The 19,865-nt window shown below is 40.2% G+C and overlaps 1 protein-coding gene across 5 annotated transcripts in view; it reads left to right on the forward strand.

The window, feature by feature from the left end:
* Window positions 1-19,865, forward strand: part of garnl3 (GTPase activating Rap/RanGAP domain like 3) — a 72,982-nt gene that overhangs the window by 18,441 nt on the left and 34,676 nt on the right. For all 5 annotated transcript variants that reach the window (XM_030743115.1, XM_030743111.1, XM_030743114.1 and 2 more), the window contains exon 2: window positions 7,534-7,603. In XM_030743115.1, coding sequence (XP_030598975.1) covers window positions 7,534-7,603 — 70 coding nt within the window. The remainder of the gene's footprint in view (window positions 1-7,533; window positions 7,604-19,865) is intronic.

A 19,865-nucleotide genomic window follows, 5' to 3' on the forward strand; every position in this document is an offset into this window, starting at 1 on the left:
TTTTATGACTTACTGGACAGTCTGTGTTGGCAAGCCCTCAAAATGTTACATCACCTCTGAATAGTGAACCAGCTAATGGGCATTTTATGTCAGCTCCAAAGGTCTTTTTGTTTGGCATTGTTCTTACTCCTGTTGACATTACAGGTTTCTGATTTTCTCTCATAAACAAATTGCATTTTGTTGTGATTAAAGAGTCGTGCAGTACTTAATGTATTAGGAAACAATGACTGGTTGAGTCTTGCGTTGGAGGTTTAGTATGATGAGGAAAACGGATGGGTGACAGTGTGATGTGTGTTCTTTTACATTTCACTTTACTATATGGAGCACTTCAAAGGCTACTGTCCATTGTCCTGTGACAGAAACCACAATCTGTAACCTTTCCTGTACTGCATTACTGAAGGCAGCACTTGAGTAATGAATATCCATTTTACCTTGTTTGCTTCAAAGCGTTCTCTTTGCTCTGAGCTTTCAGAGTCATTTTTCTTTGGCTAACAGCCATTATACTGCCGGAGAGTGATTGTCTGGACTGCTGTAGTGCAGAGTTCAAGTTGTGATGTCTAAACATATGGGCGGCTTCACATGTGGGACTATAATTTCAGCTGTGTTTAGACGCAGCATGTCAGGAGAATACAGTAGCTAGATGGGCTTACAAACAGTCATACAGGTGTAAAAAAAAAAAAAAGACTAGTTGCTCTAATACTAACAAGGTGATGTGAAGCAGGTATCAAATTTACCATGTCCATAACTCTGGTATGCTGTGTCAGAATGCTGACATTTGCAGACAGCGGGGGCTGAGGGGGCAGGTGGTATAAACCATGTATCTACATTAATTCCAGAGTTAAGTATTTTAAAGTTGTTACAAAATAGATCTACACTCACTGGTCACCTTACTAGATGCACCTAGCTAGTAGCTTGTTTTTGAAGGATCAAAACTTCCTTAATCCTTTGTGGCATAGATTCAACAAGGTGCTGGAAACACTCCTCAGACATGATCATGATTGACTTAATGGCCTCACACAGCTGCTGCAGATTTGTCAGCTGCGCATGCGTGATGCAAATCTCACATTCTACCGCATCCCAAAGGTGCTCTATTAGATTGTGATCTGTGACTGGAGGGCATTTGAGTGCAGTGAAGTCATGGTCATGTTCAAGAAAACAGTTGGAGATGATTTGAGCTTTGTGACATGGTACATTATCCTGGTGGAAGCAGCCATCAGAAGATGGGTACACTGTGGTCATAAAGAGATGGATATGATCAGTAACAATACTCAGGTAGACTGTGGTGTTTAAACAATGCTCAGTTGGCTCTAAGGGGCCCAACGTGTGCCAAGAAACTATCCTCTACACCATTACATCGGCACCAGCCTGCACCTATGATAGAAAGCAGGGTGGATCCATGCTTTCATGTTGGTCATGCCAGATTCTGACCTTATCATCAGAATGTTGCAGTAGAAACTGACACTTATCAGATGAGGCAACTTTTCCCCCAATCTTCTGTTGTCCAATTTTTGTGAGCCTGTGTGAGTTTGACCTCAGTTTCCTCAGTTTCATTCACCTTATTTACTTTGTTTATACTCCACTCTGCATTTAATCATTAATTGATATTAATCTCTGGCTCTCTTCCACAGCATGTCTTTCTCTCCCCTCAGCCCAACCGGTCGCGGCAGATGACTGCCCCTCCCTGAGCCTGGTTCTCCTGGAGGTTTCTTCCTGTTAAAAGGGAGTTTTTCCTTCCCACTGTCGCCAAGTGCTTGCTCATAGGGGGTCGTTTTGACTGTTGGGTTTTCTCTGTATTATTGTAGGGTCTTTACCCACAATACAAAGCGCCTTGAGGCGACAGTTTGTTGTGATTTGGCGCTATATAAATAAAATTGAATTGAATTGAATTGTTGTTAGCTGACAGCGACAGGAGCGGCGCCTGGTGTGGTCTTCTTCTGCTGTAGCCCATCTGCTTCAAGGTTTGACATGTTGCACATTCAGAGATGCTCTTCTGCATACTTTGGTTATAAACAGTGGTTATTTGAGTTACTGCTGCCTTCCTGTTAGCTCAAAGCAGTCTCCTCTGACCTCAAACATCAACAGTCATTTTCAGCAATAGGACTGCTGCTCACTGGACTTTTTTCTCTTTTTTTTAGGATCATTTTCCATAAACCGTAGAGATGGTTCTGTGGGAAAATCCCAGTAGATCAGAAGTTTCTGAAATACTCAGAATCATCCAACTCAGCGTCATTCTGATGCTCACTTTGAACTTCAGCAGGCTGACCTTGACCATGTCTACACGTTTAAATGCACTGATGTGCTGCCATGTGATTGGCTGATTAGATATTTGCATTAACGAGCAGTTAAACAGGTGCACCTAATAATGTGGCCAGTGAGTGTATATCAATTTGAGTATTTACCTAAAATCTTGGATACGTTATCCTCTTTTTGTTGCACTTTTGTAGCTCTGTTCTCTGTTGACAGGAACATGTTCCTCATCACATTCAAGGCACTTTACTCCCTCAGCTTGTTCCACCTCTCTAATAGTTTGTTAGCTCAGTTTATTTGTCGCTTATCTGTTTGGTTTGATTGAAACCACCTTGAGCACAAACAGCTCTTACTTCACAGCTGGCTACACCACCTTCATGTGTTAAAATACCTTTCATTTAAAAGTGTTTTCCAGAGTAAACAGACTCAGTCTGGCAGCAGTGTTTTTCCTGTAGGCATTATGGAATTCTGACTTTGGAAATATAAACTAAAAGTCAAAAAAATAAACTGTAAGCAGCTGATTGCTCTGATTCATGTATTGGTTTTTGAACCATTTAGAGCCACTTAAGTTTTCTTGATGGCATAAATAATCTTCTACTTAAACATTTGTTTCCAAACAGGAGAACAATGCATCATAGGAGGCTCCAAACTCATACAGTGAAGAAAATGAGCTTCACTAGGAGATACAGTGTTCTCGTTAAGGAGATGATTGAGGTAATTTCACCTAATCTCCTTCCTCCAAGATAGTCCCATTCAATGACCCTCTGTCTCAGGGGTACAGTGAAGGGCAGCAACCCCCATTTTGGGGAGAAAAACTAGGAGCACATATAGTTGAAGCTATGATGGTGCAGTTGTGATGGACCACTTTCTTAATTGCATCTCTGTACAAGAGGCAAGAATGAGGGATGAGCAAGTGTAAGGAAATGGTGATGGATACATCCCGTAGTGCACACACACACAATTGCATCTTTTAAGCATGAGTGGGCATTATGTATTAACAGCCTTATCTCAGCCTTTATCTCCTCTGCAGAGACAAATAAACCTTACCATGGAGGGAAGAGTTAAATGGAGGTAGAAGGGAAATTGAGGGTGTTGGCCAAAAAGAGAGAGGAAGCAAAGCATGGTGGTCATAATAAGCAATCATGGTACATGATACATGCTAACACAAGATCTACAGAATGTGGAAGGTGTATATCTAATAGCCCCCTGTTATTCACATACACAGGTATGATTTAAAACTCACCGAATCAATCTGGGAACCCATCAACTAATCTGCTGACTTAGTTTCTGGGATCAGTGGCTAATATTTTGGGACTTCTGGTGTAGCCAGTGGATATCCAGGCGAGGACTTCCTGTAGCAATGTTTACTAATGCAGATCAAATTTTTAAAAGCTAATAAAAAGCAGCAGCATCGTGAGATCGTAGCCTATGGCTTTGACATTATATTTGACAATTGCACTCCTTCCTTTGCCCTCCACATGGATTGTTTACTGCACTGGAGTACAAGTGGGCTGCATGCAGAAAGCAGAATGCTTTTGGTACCAAAAAAACGCACCAGTGTACTGTGCTGATGAGAACATGCAACTTCAGTTTTCATGCAGTTGCCGTGTGACAACCGAATAGCTTTAACTTCCACAACATTCCCCTCCAACGGTTATGTCTGTTCTGATACTGCAAGTTGTGAGACATTTGTCCGGTTCTGCGGCAGTGTGAGCTCAGTATGTATGCTGGTGAAGAAAAGCATGTGTGAGCAGTGTAGCAGCACCTGTGAGTTTCTACCCTGCTTTCTATCTTCAGTCTAATCTTCTAAAATTCTACACAAAGGGGGGCATTGTTTTTACCACCTTTCTCTTAACCTAATCACTTACTGGAACTTCTCTGATTAACATTTAAGGAAGGGAATGACACTGTGCAGCGCTTCTATTTGGCAGTGCTATTGCTTCATAAATGGCTTCTTTGCTAATAGGATTTGACTCGATTCTTATGACATTTAGCATTCCAAAGAAATAAAGCATTGCAAAGGGAACTTTGAGAACTCTGCCTGCTGTGTATAGACAAATTAATTGATCGTTTTAGAATTCTACTCAGCTCGCTCTCTTTCTTTTCAATTCATCTTTAAGATTTTTAGGCTTTTTACGTTGCCACCAAGAATATCTTCTACATGGCTCGCATTGGATCAATAATAACGTGATTGTCATGACTGAAAATAAGCAGTGATACATGGGCATTTCAGTGATACTGTGGGCCCAATTCACTGCTACTACTGATGCCAGAGTCTCTAACAAAGTTTTTGTAGGATCATTGTTCTGGAGACCAATATTCAGACTGCTTTGTGGAGCACCGAGTGTCAAACCTGACATTTATAAACACAAAAACACTTTATTGACTGATCAGCTTTTGCTGTAATTTACTTAATACTCAGCGGAAAGAAAAAAAATTGCTTACTTCCCGAGAGTTAAATGAGGAGATTTGTGAAACTCTCAAGTCTGTGTTATGTTATAGCTGAGAGTCAAAGCTATGCTATGATAAGCTCAGTGACTCAGATCTCTAATGCTGTACATAGGAGAGTGGTATTGCTCTTTTCATCAAAATCTCAGCTAGAATGAAAATTGGAGAACTTACACTTGTGCATATTTTTAGTATTTCAATTTTCCATCAGGTCTACTTTTATTTTATCTCAAACCAGAGCGAAAACAACTCATTATTTTCTGTACCTTCTGTGCAATACTATTTTATGTCTCCATTATAATGCTTTCAGGGCCAGAAAAACTTTGAAAGGTTATTGTTATTGGAGAAACACTTCAATTATTTGGATTAGTTTTTTTTTTTTTTTTTTTACTTCTTCTTACTAGTGTCTGGCATGTTTATGCATGTGTATGTGCACATATGTGTGTGTGTGTGTGTGTGTGTGTGTGTGTGTGTGTGTGTGTGTGTGTGTGTGTGTGTGTGTGTGTGTGTGTGTGTGTGTGTGTGTGTGTGTGTGTGTATGAGAGTGCATTAGTTTCTTTCTGTGTATCTGTCCCTGTATTAACTCTATCGCCAGCAGTCATCTCTCCCAACCAATCTCCATCTATCACTCGAGCTTAATTCAATCAGGACCCCCGTCTCAATCAGAAGTGAGTTGGCCACAGCTCCCGGCCAGTCACCATGCCGCTGCCAACCACACCATACTGACAAACAGACAGAAGAAAGAGAAGCATTAAAAGAAAAAAGTAAGAAGAAAAGACTCAGTTCGAATATAATGAACAAAAGGACAAGTGAGATAACTGAAAATGGAATGAAGTGCCCCTTGGGTCATAGCAACCTTTCCACTGACCCTCGCCTGAACTCTGGGTCTCGCCCTTGTACCCCTGCCCTCTTCACTGCCCCCCGTTCCCCCTGGAACTTTTGATCCTACCTTTAAAAAAATATCCTGTGTAAAGGGCAGAACTCGAAGCAGTAGTTATAATGGTGAATTTGGACAAGTTGAATAATATAAAAGCAAATACATGCACACAATATTCCCATATTACAGTAAAAATAATATTGTATATTCATATATAAAAGTCTTTATGTGTAATTGTTTGTCATATTCACATCTGCTACTAATCCAATGTGAATACAGGCAGAAGATGATTACTTTCTAATACTCACAGTGCATTTGCAGAGGCAATCTACTAAAACTGGACTTTTTTTTTAATGTTCTGTAGATACTCAGTGGCCACTTTATTAGGCCAGTGAGTGTCTGTTTATTAGGTGCACAATGCTAGTATTGGCTTGCACCCCCTGTTGCTGTGAGAACTGCATAATAATTCATGGCATACATGTAGAGTCGACAAAGTGCTGGAAACATTGGTCAGAGATTTTGGTCCATATTGATAGCATCACACAGTTGCTGCAGACTTGTCAGCTGCATATTCATGATGCCAATATCCCATTTCATCACATCCCAAAGGTGGTCTATTGGAGTGAGATCCAGTGACTGTGGAGGCTTTGTGACATGGTGTGTTATCCTGCTGGAATCACCCATCAGAGGATGGTACACTGTGGTCATAAAGGGATAGACCAGCAGCAACTTGGCAGGATGGATGTATACCTTCATGTTGTTTACACCAGATTCTGAACCTACCATCTGAGTGTCCAAGCAGAAATCAAGACTCATCAGACTAAGCAATGGTTTTCCAATCTTCTGTTGTCCAATATTGGTGAGTCTGTGTGCATTGTAGCTCCAGTTTCCTGTTGTTAGCTGACAGGAGCGGCACATGGTGTGGTCTTCTGCTGCTGTAGCCCATCTGCCCATCTGAAAATGTTGTGTGTTCAGAGATGCTTTTCTGCATACCATGGTTTGCATCACTGTTGCCTTGCTATCAGCTCCAAGCAGGCTGACCATTCTCCTCTGACCTCTGTAAATTCTAGAGATGATTGTGTGGGAAAATCCCAGTAGATCAACAGTTTCTGAAATACTGAGCCCAGCCCGTCGGGCACCAACAACCATGCCACATTCAATGACCTTTCCTCCCCATTCTGATGCTCGGTTTGAACTCAAGCAAGTCATCTTGACCATGTCTACATGCCTAAATGCATTAATGAGCAGTAGAAGTGGTTGTGAGTGTATGTCAAATACTTACTAAATGGTAATATAGTCCTTTAGCGAGCACAGTGCATAAAAGAAGTAATAAGCAAGTATGAATAATTAAATAGTTCTGTCCTCTGGCAGCTCCACTGACCTAGTCCTCCTGATTTTCTGACAGCTGTCCTGGTGGTGCTTAGCTGTGTGAGAGGAGACAGCGAGTGGCATGTCACCATACATTAATGAAACCAATACTTTGATAAAGACAATTTGAAAGTGTTTATATATGACACAAGACACAAGATATGTGTATAGAGGACACCATCCATGAAGCAGGTAAATGATGAGTACCATTAGCCTCAGGTGGCTCCAATGACTTCTTGTAGTGTGATTCACTACTGACTGTTCTCACAGCACTTACCCGAAAAGTGAATATTTCAAAGGCAGTTGTCATTCAATAAGGTTTTCTTAAGGAACAGAACCACATAATTGAGGTCATAGTTATGCATAAATAAGACAGTGTATATAATGTAGTTCCATTGCATAGCTTATTAACCATGTACAGTATGAACACGAAGTGTTTTCCAGTAATAATAATAATATGATAAAGAGACTGAAGAAAAACACATGCTGCAACTGCAACTTGTATATGAGTGAAGTCACAGTTTATGCATTGCATTATGTGATGAGAGGACATGGGATATACATCTGAGTCTGACCATCCCTTTGTGTTACAGCTCTGCCTCAGAGGACTTGGGCTGCAGGCGTGGAGACTTCAGCAGGAAACACTATGGTTCAGTTGAGCTGGTGAGTCCCACCTGCAATGCACTCTTCTCTTTGTTGCTCTCTTTGTGTCTCAGCATTAGCATCTCCTCATCTTCTTCCCTCTCATCCTCATCATTGATTCTTCTGTTGATGGCCTCCCCTCCCTCTCCCTTTCTCTCTCTGTCTCTCTCATTGCCTTTCCCACTCTCTGTTGGCATGGATGGGCAACAGAGGGGGACTGATGAGTCATGGCATACAGGGTGTGGTCCAGGGGTGTGCTTTGCCAGTGTGGATCACAATAGTTGCTTCACTGAAAGTGATTTAATTGAATTGCGTTTTATTAATAAGGCACCGATGCACACAAAATTAATCTCAGGGCATTTCAAAGTGTAAGGTAAATATCTTACAATATGATAGACAGAAATCTGACCATAATGCAGGATGCTTTTTGCCTAACAGCCTCCAAACTTAATTTGTTTTGTCTTGATGCTGCTGGTGTAAAGCTGCGGCACAGTGTGTGTCTTTGTGGTTGATTACTAAGCTGTTGAGTCATTGTTGCCGTGGGGGAGCATGCGTGTATGTGTGAGTGCATATGTGCAAGCGTACGCCGCTCCACTGTGAGCTGAGTCTGTACTTCCCGATAGCTCAGAGGGACAGGAAGTCCTAGGGTTTTCACTCAGCAATCGTACTTCCTACCAGAGACATATTGTGGGTTTGTCCATGAGTTTGGGCACCCCATGTTCAGCAGATTAGTGATGAGAAGAAACCACATTCTGCCTATCAGCACTAGCATACAGACAACTACAGACAGTGCTGCTGTGTGAGTGGGGTGTGTCAGTGAAAAGAATGAGAGACTAGTATCCAAAAACTGAATGTGAGACAGGATGAGGTCACTAATAGCTTCAGTGACTTGCTAGATCAGGTCAGTGGCGTACTCTCATTTCGTTATCTCTGCTACACCTTAAAATGTATTTTTCTGCATTCAGTGTGTGAAGCAAGACAAAGAGTCTTCACTGACCCAGCTTCGGGGATTTAATAGTAGTAAATAGAACCCAAACAAAACTCATAAATTTTAAAAATAATAATTTCCAGGATAAATCAGTTGTTAAGACCTGACGATCCCTGTTGGGATAAAAGGCAAAGTGGCCTGTTTAACAGGAGAAAATTAAATGCAGAACTTAATAAACCCAGCTTGATATTCACAAAGAACCTTAGGGAGGATAACCACATTACGGCAAACTATGGTATATTTTTTTATTTTATATTTTTCAACAGTGTAGTGAAATTAAGCCCTTGCTTTTCTGTGGGAGAAGAAATATAATTGCGTGTGTGAGAACATGCAACAGAAAGTGTTTTTGTCAAGTCTTGCTCTCATGCTGCTTAAGGCTGCATGTCTCTGGGGGAGGCTTGTGCAAAGGTCGGGAACGACTCTGTGGTAATTCAGGTTTTGTTGCCTTTTAGCCGACAAACAGTTCTTTGTGTTGACAGTACTGAATCGATGTGCTCCGTGTCTGTTTGTCTCTTTAGTGTGGTGTTGGCAAGTTATTAGGACCTGACATTTCCTGCAAAGAATCATTCAATTGTCCTAAAAGTCACAGAATTATCAAAGTGTGATTGTTTTGCTTTTCCTAAAAAACTGATGTTGCCTAAGTTTATGTTTGTCTTTGAGATGCTTCAGTGCACGTCTGCCAGGCTGTCAGAGCAGCAAGTGCTGTGATGGTGATGCTGTGGCTTCACCTGTGGCGCCTGTGGTAGTGTGATGTTAATGTGGGCAGAGTAGTGTCCAGCAGAGATGACAATGTTGAGGTCAAAGCTTTCTGCAGAGACTAAGTTTGGGGCTCACTCACAATTACACGCAAGAAGGACGAAGGAAATTCATGTGGCCAGCTAAAGCGGCGACATGTTGTTGGGGAGTTACATTATTCATTTTTGTTTTTTAAAAACATTTATTAATTCCAGGTATTTGAAGCTCTCCTGTGTAGACTGTTATCTCCAAGTCACCTGCACTCAGAGGTTTAAAAGTCTTTGTTGTGTATTCAAATACTTATCAGAAAAATATTGATTTCATCTTTTGATATAATCTTCAGAATTTGTGTAGTAAATCTCTACATCTGTGCACAAAAGCACCAAATAGGTTAACTTCATTTACATACAGAGATGAAAGAGTTTGCCTACCATAATTAGAGCACATAAGTGGATGGACAGTGCTGTGCAAAAGTCTTGAGCCACCCATCATTTCTTTATATTTTGTTAGGAAAATGGGAAATAGATGCAGCAATTTACTGAAACATGCAAACAAGTATGGAAAATACAGTGTATAAGGCAAAAACAGATTTTATACAATTATAACAAGCATGAAAGTCAGTGTTTGGTGTAACCACCTTTATTCTTCAACACAGCCTGAACTCACTTAGGCAAGCTTTCTTGTAATTTTGTTAAAAGTACAGTCAGTATTTTTTTAAGTTATTTAATAGAAAAAAAAAAAAAAAAAGAATATTGGACTCATAAATATACAAAGTAGTGTGTAATTACAACTTCCAACAAATTGATGCATTCTCATAAGCTTACAATTAATATATAAGAGCTGGTGCCAGTTGCCAGTTGTGGGAGCCATAATTTCCCCCCACCATATTTGAATACAGTGGCCAGGAAGGACATCTCCCCTCCGACTAATCGCATTTTATGTATGCAGCTTCAGACATACGTAGTACCCCAAAGGTGGAGGAGAAGAGACATCATAGGCGTTTGTGTGCCGTGGAGAGACATTTAAATTTGTGTCTGCACTGTCAGATTGAAGATATGAAGGATCATACCTATGTGTGATCATAACCATGTATGATAAGCGAAAATACGAAGGAAAGGGACACTGCTATCGGCATCTTAATAAAATGTCATCCTCTTCCTCTTCACCTCAAAACTAATCTCCTGAACTTAAGCCAGAGCTCTAACACACAAAAATGTCCATAACATGCCTATTTATTCCCAATATTATTGCTATTGCTTATTGTCAGCAGATCAGACATGCACCCCACTACATGAAAACAGCACCTGATTATAAGCTAAGTAATGTTAGGCTCGAGTGTCCTAAAAATCCCACGAAATCCCCCAAAAATCCTCATGAACTGTTTGTATAAGAGTTTATTCACTAAGCCTCAGAGTCCAACAATGTTACAGCCACTTCCAAGACAGGTTCACTAATGCCAGCTAATAGAGGTTAACAGTGGCTAACAGCAGCAAAAACAGCAGCATTTACTGACCCTCAGGTCAGGATATACTCAACAACTCATCTCAGTATCACTGTCATCGGACAGAAGTGAGTTTCACTGACTCATCGACTCATATTGGATTCCTTTCATGAATTTTACAGCTTCCTCCAGAGTAAATAAAGGTGGATGCTTCTCACCCAGCATTGACAGTCTTTGCTATCTGAGTACACTTGCTACAGATGAACAGTGGCCAGAGTTTTTGAGGTGACTCAGGCATAAGAACGCAGACTGACACAAAAATATTTAATTGACCATATCCATTTTTTATTTCCTCATTGATTTCAAAGTGTTGATATTGTTTAAATTTGTTAAAATGTTTATAAAAATGTGTTTTTACACAAACGGTAGTAGAAATATGCGGGCCAGCCGGCCTAGTCTGTTATAGGGTACAGTCTAAGCTGCCGTTTACACGAGACCGTTTTCATTTTGAAACGGCGTCGTTTTGATGCGTTTCGGCCTTGCGTTTACACGACAACGGTGTCGTTTTGATGCGTTTTGCCCTTCTGTTTACACGATAACGGAGTGAAAACGATGTGTTTCGGAAACGGGGTCAGGAGTGGAGCGTTTCAGAAACGCACCAGCTTGCGTTCTCATGTAAACACTTGAAACCGGGGTGATTTGAAAACGCTCGACTGGTTGCGACGGCCAGTTTTTGCACAGGCAAATTGATAAACAGTACTCGCGGATTCACGAGTGCTTCTTATGCTTTTCCTGTGTTTTTACCGTTTTGTAATTCAGCGTTGTGTGCACCAGCGATCCAACCTCATCATCAGTCCACACAAAACCTCTCACATTGGCCGTTTTGTAAGTAATGAACAATTTGCCGCACTACCTACTGTGTCACTCCACGCATGTGCATCTTGCATAAACAAACTTTGCAAAGAGAAAACCAACGCCAGCTTGTGGCTGCATGGGAACTGCATCGTTTTCATCGTTTCACATGTCATCGTGTAAACGCGGATCGTTTCTGAAACGTTATCGTGTAAACGAAAGGCTGAAACGCATCAAAACGACACCGTTTCCAGTGAAAACGGCTTTGTGTAAACGGGGCCTAAGTGTAATGTTTTTGATCTCTCTTAACTGCCTAAAACATGTTTGAAGCCACCATAGCTTGGATTATGCACTTGAATTGGAAGGTGTAAGAAAACAGAACTCATTTGACTGCAATCTGAAATCTACTGACATCTAGTGGTGAAAATTTTACTCACTGCAACTCTAAGTAGTCTTCAGGAATAGTTCTTCAGGCTTTGTGAATGACTTTCAAAGCTCTTCTTTGGATGTTGTGTGCCTTTTGTTATGTACTGTCAAAATGATCCCACACTGCTTCAACAATGTTGAGATCCTAGACCTGTCCCTGACTATATGGTTTTTTCTATCTAGGTATGCTTTTACTGCATTGAAGGTCTGTTTGGGATCATTGTCATGCTAAAAAAACGATGCCATTGCAGATGCTTTCCAGATGGTATTGTATGGTGGATCAAAATCTGGCCATACTTTTGTGCGCTGATGCGTTCTGCATTCCATTTTGACAAGATCTCCAACACCACTGGCCAAAATCCAGCACCAAACCATGACAGCCTTCACAGTATTTGCAGATAGCTGTAGACACTCAAACCTCTTTGCTGACCTCCGTACATGTTGTTGGATTCATGACTCCATAAGACCTGTTGTCACTGATTTTCAGTCTAGTTCTTGTGTAATTTGGCATACCTCAGTCTTTTCTCACTATTTTTAACCATTAGAGAAAAAATTATTCAAAACTATTCCACAGACATATTATTATGTACATATACTTTCAATACCGCTGATGTTTCTTTAGACTCTTTCCCTCTGATTGATTTTCCGAGTTAACTTCAATAATTACTTCCTCTAGACTATCAACTTGTCTATTAGTCCCCATTTCTACAAGGCTACTCAAACAGGTCCTACCATTAATTAATGCTTCAATCTTTGTAATATGATCCGTCTGTCTCTATTAATGGACTACATACCACAGGCCAATAAGATGGCAGTAATTAAAGAGTCAGCTAAGACAGCTGAGTCAAGAGAATTATAGACCAATCTCCAACCTTCCTTTTCACTCAAAAATTCTTGAAAGAGTAGTTGTAAAACAGCTAATTGATCATTTGCAGAAGAATGGTTTATTTGAAGAGTTTCAGTCAGGATTCAGAATTCATCACAGTACAGAACCTGTACTAGTGAAGGTTACAAATGATCGTTTTATGGCCTCTGACAGTGGACTCATCTCTGTGCTTGTCCTGCTAGATCTCAGTGCAGTATTCAATACCACTGACCATAACATTTTATCACAGAGATTAGAGCATGCCGTAGGTATTAAGGGTACTGCACTCCAATTTGTTCATGTAAATGCAAAGTCTTCTTCACACACTAAGATTAATTGAGTTCCACAGGGTTCTGTGCTAGGACAAGTTCTATTTCCACTATACATGCTTCCCTTAGGCAGTATTATTAGAAGGCATTGCATACATTTTCATTGCTTTGCAGATGATACCCAGCTTTATCTATCTATAAAGCCAGACAACATACACTATTACTTAAACTGCAGGAATGTCTCAAAGACGTAAAGGCCTGGATTACCTCTAATTTCCTGCTTCTAATTTCAAATAAAACTGAATTTATTGTACTCGGCCCTAAAAATTTTAAAACATGCCATCTAACCAGATACTTACTCTTGATAACATTACCTTAGCCTCTAGTAACACTGTGAGGAATCTTGGAGTCATTTTTGACCAGGATATGTCCTTCAATGCACATATTAAACAAATACATAGGACTTTTTAAAATTAGAAACATCCAGTCTCAGAGTGATGCTGAAAAGCTAGTTCATGCATTTATTATGTCTAGGCTGGACTATTGTAATTCATTATTATCAGGTGGTTCTAAAAGCTCCCTGAAAAGCCTTCATCTGATCCAAAATGCTGCAGTGAGAATACTGACAGGGACTAAAAAGAGAGAGCATATTTCTCCCGTATTGGCTACTCTTCACTGGCTCCCTGTTGAAAACCTGAATTGAATTTAAAATCTTTCTCTTCACATACAAAGTCATGAATAATCAGGCCCCGTCTTATCTTAAAGACCTTATAGTACCGTATCACCCCAATAAACCACTTTGCTCTCAGACTGCAGGCTTACTTGTGGTTCCTAGGACACTTACGAGTAGAATGGGAGGGAGAGCCTTCAGCTTTCAGGCCCCTCTTCTACGGAACCAGCTCCCAGTTTTGATTCAGGAGGCAGACACCTTCACTGGCCTAGATTTTAAAATTAGGCTTAAAACTTTCCTGTTTGATAAAGTTATAGTTAGGGCAGGATGTGGTGACCCTGAACCCTCCATTAGTTATGCTGCAATAGGCCAAGGATGCTGGGGCACTGAGTGTTTCTTCTACAATCACCTCTTTTCACACTGTGTTTTTACACTACTTTACATTTAATCATTAAGTGCCTTGAGGCATCTGTTGGGATTTGAAGCTATATAAATAAAACTGAATTGAATTTCCTTCTTTAAGAATGGCTTCTTGGTAGCCACCCTTCCACTGAGACTGTTTCTGGTGAGGCAAACAGTAGATTGATCAACTGAAGAGCCAGATGCATCTGTCAGGTCTTTTGCTGGATTCTTCCTGTTTTTTAAGGAAATGAATTTCAGATACTGTTCATCTACTGTTAGGTAGTTCTGTTGTCCTTTTGTCCTCCATTTGTCCAGTTTCCTCAATTTTTTTAAAGACATACTTTACACCATGCCAAGATATGCCAAGAATTTGGCTAATAGTTCTTTGGGAATCACATTGTTAGACCAAAAATACTATTTTATGCCTGTCAAACTGTGTTTTCCTTGGTATTTCTTTTATAGATTAATCTAAAGAAATGGCAACAAATTATATTTTGTGACAGACTACAAGTAACAGAGTGCCTAAAGATAACATTTTAAATTGTTTTTTTTGTTGTTGTTGTTGTTGTTGTTGTCTGCTCTGTGCAGACAACACTGATTCATCCCATGAGTTAGGTCCCTTTTTATGTTTGAATAATTCATAATAATAATAATAATAATAATAGTAAAACATTCCTCTGAAAGTGGTGAGCTACAAGGACTAGACTGAAAATGAGTGAAAAAGCAACCAATGTCCAAAACAAATTTTCAAAGAGTTTTAAGAACCCTGGAGAACTAAATGGACTAGTTCTTGTATAGCACTTTTTCTACTCTGATCAATCAAAGCGCTTATATTGCTCAAGACCATTTCACCACAAAATATAAAGAAATATAAAGAGGTGGCTCATCTTTTACCTGGTATTACAATACTACTTAATGCTTCATTTCCCTACATGTTAGATAAGAAATATACTAAAGGCAAACATTAAACAGCAAACCAGTGACATATAATTCACATAACATAACAACAGAATTACTCATTAGAATCACCCTTTTCTGTATATAGAAAAGCCACAGTATGTCATCATGTATGTTATCATTATTAAATGGCTTTACTCTTCATGTTGTTTCCTTTCTGGGCATGGATTTGACTGTGGTTTATTCCACTACTTTGAAGAACATATTTTCAAATGTCACAACTAGAAGATATTGATTCAAAGCAGGGACTCCCTAATAAGAGAGACCAGCATAAGCAGAGCCATGACTCACCCTGACTGTTTTATTTTTGGCATCATGGAAGCAATGGCAGCAGTTGCCAATAAGAGCAGGCACCCCTACGATACATGATATGATTCATTCTTGTCCACACACACTAAAGACACTATAGAGATATGTATAGGATCCGGTTTCATTTCAGTGTACTTACATACATAAGGGACTTTGAAGCAGAAACTCTATTAAGATCATTTCATGTTGAAAACCTCTACTTTTGGTGCTGTAGGAATAAGAGAAACAGTCACTACATTAATATATTATTATATACATCTGAGTGCATATATACACACATGTGTGTGTTGGGGGAGGGTTAGGGGTTCTATCAGTATCTATCTATCTATCTATCATGTGCTGTTACAGTGGTTTATGTTCTCATTTTCACTGCGTGTGCTGCTCCTCACACAGACATGCATCACATGCGGTCTGAAGTGGAGCTGGCGAGAATCATGTGAAGTTAAATAATATTCGACTTGACAGAATGTCGTGTTACATGCTAAATTCAGCAAAACAACAAGAGTTTGAGGAAGCAAGGAAGCAAGTCAAAAGCCAACAGGGAAAGCATCACCTTCATTTAAGTTGCGCCAACTCAGCTGGCCACAGTTTGCAGTAAAGTCAAAAACCACTGCAAACATAGCTCTCTCTTTAGCAACTCATCCTCTGCTGCTGATGTTTGGTGTTTACTACAGCACACAAGATGGAATGAATTCAGCAGATCGGCCCCATAACTTTTAGGGTCAGGGTCACTGAACTCATTGCCATCACACAGCCTGAAACCTATATTTTTAAGTACTCATCCACACAACTGCGCAAGAAATACTTTATCATCATTGTTAATAGACAGGGACAAACAACATAGACATAAAAGCTACGCCCACCCTGTCCTGTCACTTCATTTAATGAAAACTCCATCGTCCACTTTAAAAAACGTAACTGTGTATTGTTTCATCCTGAAACGACAGCTTGGATTTTTTTCCCCGAGTGAATTGAATTGTCTTTGAGGCCAAGTGATGGAGTTAGTGACAGTGAGGTGGGCGCTGGCTGTCTCTGAATCTTTGTGGCGGTACACCACTCAGGAAAAAAGTAGGATGAAACCCTTCAGACACACATTCTCATGTTAATTGTTTCTGTGTGTGGACATTGCATTTATGCCACTCCGTGCTATCTGATGTGCCGCAGCGCACAGCATTAAATGAGACTGGCACTACTGGCAGAATTGGTGCGTGTGCATGTGTGTGCTGAGAGGTTAACTGTCAGCCTTGCACAACGACTGGTGACCAGACGGCTCCACTCCCACCTGCCTACCAGTGTTACTGTCATTGCCTCAGAGGCTTTTGACTGCACTGTCACACTGAATTTATTCCCACTCTCAGCGTGCATCACACTGTTTGTGACACGTCTGTTTGCCTGATTATTAACTACATAAATTTGGTCGAGCAGAAGACACTTTAGCCACAAGTAGCAATTAAGATAAAAGCAAATAGATGTATGCTGTGTGTAGTTCTTGTTTTGTTTTTGCAATGCAGCCACTGAAGTGTTTATCCATTAGGCCGGAGTCGCATGTACGTGTTTCAGGCTTCAGCCGTCTCGATTGGTAATCATTTTAAAAGGGTTGACTTCTTGCATTGCTGAATTTTCTCAACTTTCTTTGCAGAAATGCTGGTTTAAAAAAAAGGAAGGGGCGTGATCAAAGAATTAGTAAAAGGAAAAAACAGTCTTTGAACACAGCCACTAACTGGTAACTCACAACACTGAAGTTGGCCCACTGGGGCTGGCTTCCTCTTCTCTCAGCTTTTTTACCCAGTGCTGAGTCACCTGAGTCAGCTCCACGCTGGCTCCACAGGAGAAAATGGGTGGCACCTAAATCATTTGAAAGTAATTGGTGTTTTTGTTTGTTTTTGTTTGTTTATGTTTGGTTTTGTTTTTAAAAAGCACACAGCATTATGAGCCTCTTTGAAAGTATTTTAAAATTTGTGTCATAGTGAGTGCTTAAACATCCTAGCTTTATTGGATCTTGTTTCCCAATCTGTCCACATTTTCCCTGTTTGTTGTGCTACACAATTATGCAGTTCCTGCAAGTATGGATGTCATTGCTTGAAATGGTTACACTTTGTTAGTAGAATGAACTGGCGAGTAAGTGTTTAAAGTGAAAACCAAAAAAGGAAATGATCCTGCTAAAAATCCTCTGTGCCAAAAAAATCTATTACAAAACGGAACAAAACCTCTGTGCGGCACAGATGAATCAGGCTTTTAACTCCAGCCAGTATTTTTTTTTTTTTTTAGAAGATCAGCACCTTCCTATGTTGTGTCCTACAGAATTCACCATTTCCAGGTCACTCCTGGGTAGAGGAATAGTCTGAAACACCAATACCATCAGTACCTATCAATAAGCATAGTTTGCTTCTTTTTGTGGATTAGCACCACACACACGACTGAATTTATTTTTTTTTTTTTTTAATGAGTGTGAACTTTGCGAGTGGTGTTTTTTATGCATTTCTTGACTGAATTTAGTGTGATGATTGAGAAAGGAAGGTTTCATGCTGATCCAACCAAGTAGTTCCTTCCAATTTGCATCTGGAATTCATCTGAATAAAAACACAATGAAGAGTTTTAATACTGTATGCCAAGAGGAAGGAAAGAGAAGAGACTGAATTTTCATAATTCCTTTAACAACTTCTTCCCATTCATTTTTTTTTTATTTTTTGTAATCAAGGAACTCTGTTTAATCCTTCCGTTTTTCTCTCTTAAGCTTTTTTTTTTTTTTAGTAATTTCTGCCTCTTTTTCCACTCCATCTTCATCTACATTTATATGTTTTCTCACTGAGTCTGCACCTGCCTCTCTTCTTCTTCTCCTCCCCCCGTACTATTCCTTCCTTACCCTCTTTCACTTCCCCTCCTGCTCTACTGAACTACGCCTCTGTGTTTCCTGCCTTCCTGGAGGATTGTGGGTGTGCATGAACAGGCCCACTGATGAGATCAATTATCTATCAGCAGTCAGAAAAGTATTGATTTAACACCCCCACACGTCTCTCTCCACTGCATCTCTCTTTTGTCCTGTGGGCCTCGGGGAAATCAGAGGCTCTAGTGCGCCGCGAGCTTGATTTTGTGTGTGTGTGAAATGTTCAAATCGTAGCTTAAAATTGGGCCAGTTTAAGTGTGTATGCAAAAGGGAGTGTGAGTGTGCTTCCAAAGCGTCTGTGCTTTTCTTCATGAGATTAAGAGTCGTGGAGATAGGAGTTATTCTTTTAACACTCAACTTTTAGTTGTCATTAAACATCTCTCGTGAATTCTCTTACCTCACGTTTCATTCTGTCTACCTCTATATGTAAGTTCGGTCCTCTTTTTTTTCTCTCTCTCCTTTTCCTGGGCCTCCAGTATTGTTTCCCAGCAGTGTCGAGGTGTTTTATGAGTTGTTTGTTAAAGCGTAGAAGCATAACAGGCTCCCCCCTTTTCCCCTGTTGCGTCTCGTTTTCCCTCCTCCAGCCCAGAGGGGATCGTTGGAGTGCAGCTTTTCCTTCTTTGCCACTCTTCTATTCCATGATTTAAAAGCAGTGGCTACACAGTGCATACACACACACACACACACACACACACACACACACACACACACACACAGAGAGAGAGACTCCCCAGAGAGCTTAATCTCTCTTTTCTTCTGACATTTTTCTTTCTTTCACCCCATAACAACTGAAAGCCTATTCACACACTACAGCACAAACACTTACCTAAAAACACAATTAATACTGAATGTCACTTTTTTTTTTTTCTTCACCTCCAGCCACACACAGACACATCCACCACGGAGGCAGTGCATTGCTCTGTATAAATGCTACATTGGTTTCCCCTCCATTATCTTGCGATTGGACAGTTAATGTTGCAGGAGGCACGAAAAATAGAGGGAGGTGGTGGCCGTCATTTACTTTCCATTTTCAGCACTCGAATACAAAACACAGATCTTAGAGTGCCAAAGCTCATTCACTCACCCATAAATATAGGCACATACAGGCCCATTCCCCCTCATGTGAAAATATGCTGGCAATATATTTGTTTTTAGGCCTGTTAATATACATATGAAAGGAGACAGCAGTGTATTTTCAGCAGTTTCTTCTAAAACACAGTCGGTTATTGCACAGAAATCTGTCATTTATCAGAGCTTCAGACCTGCAGTAAACATGCTTAGTCTGTATTGATTTTATTATGCCATTACATACACCAAACCTTAGGGAGTAAATGCAGCTATAGTGCTGGACTTGTGTGCACATTAGGGCAGAGTGAAATCACTTTCATATTATCAAGAAAAATGTTAGAATGATTACGCTTTTCATCAGAGTACTGTTAGACTGCCTGTGCAAAAACCGAAACAAAACAAAAAAAAAACAGCTTG

The sequence above is a fragment of the Archocentrus centrarchus genome, chromosome 12 (genome assembly GCF_007364275.1).
Source record: "Archocentrus centrarchus isolate MPI-CPG fArcCen1 chromosome 12, fArcCen1, whole genome shotgun sequence".
NCBI lineage: Eukaryota > Metazoa > Chordata > Actinopteri > Cichliformes > Cichlidae > Archocentrus > Archocentrus centrarchus.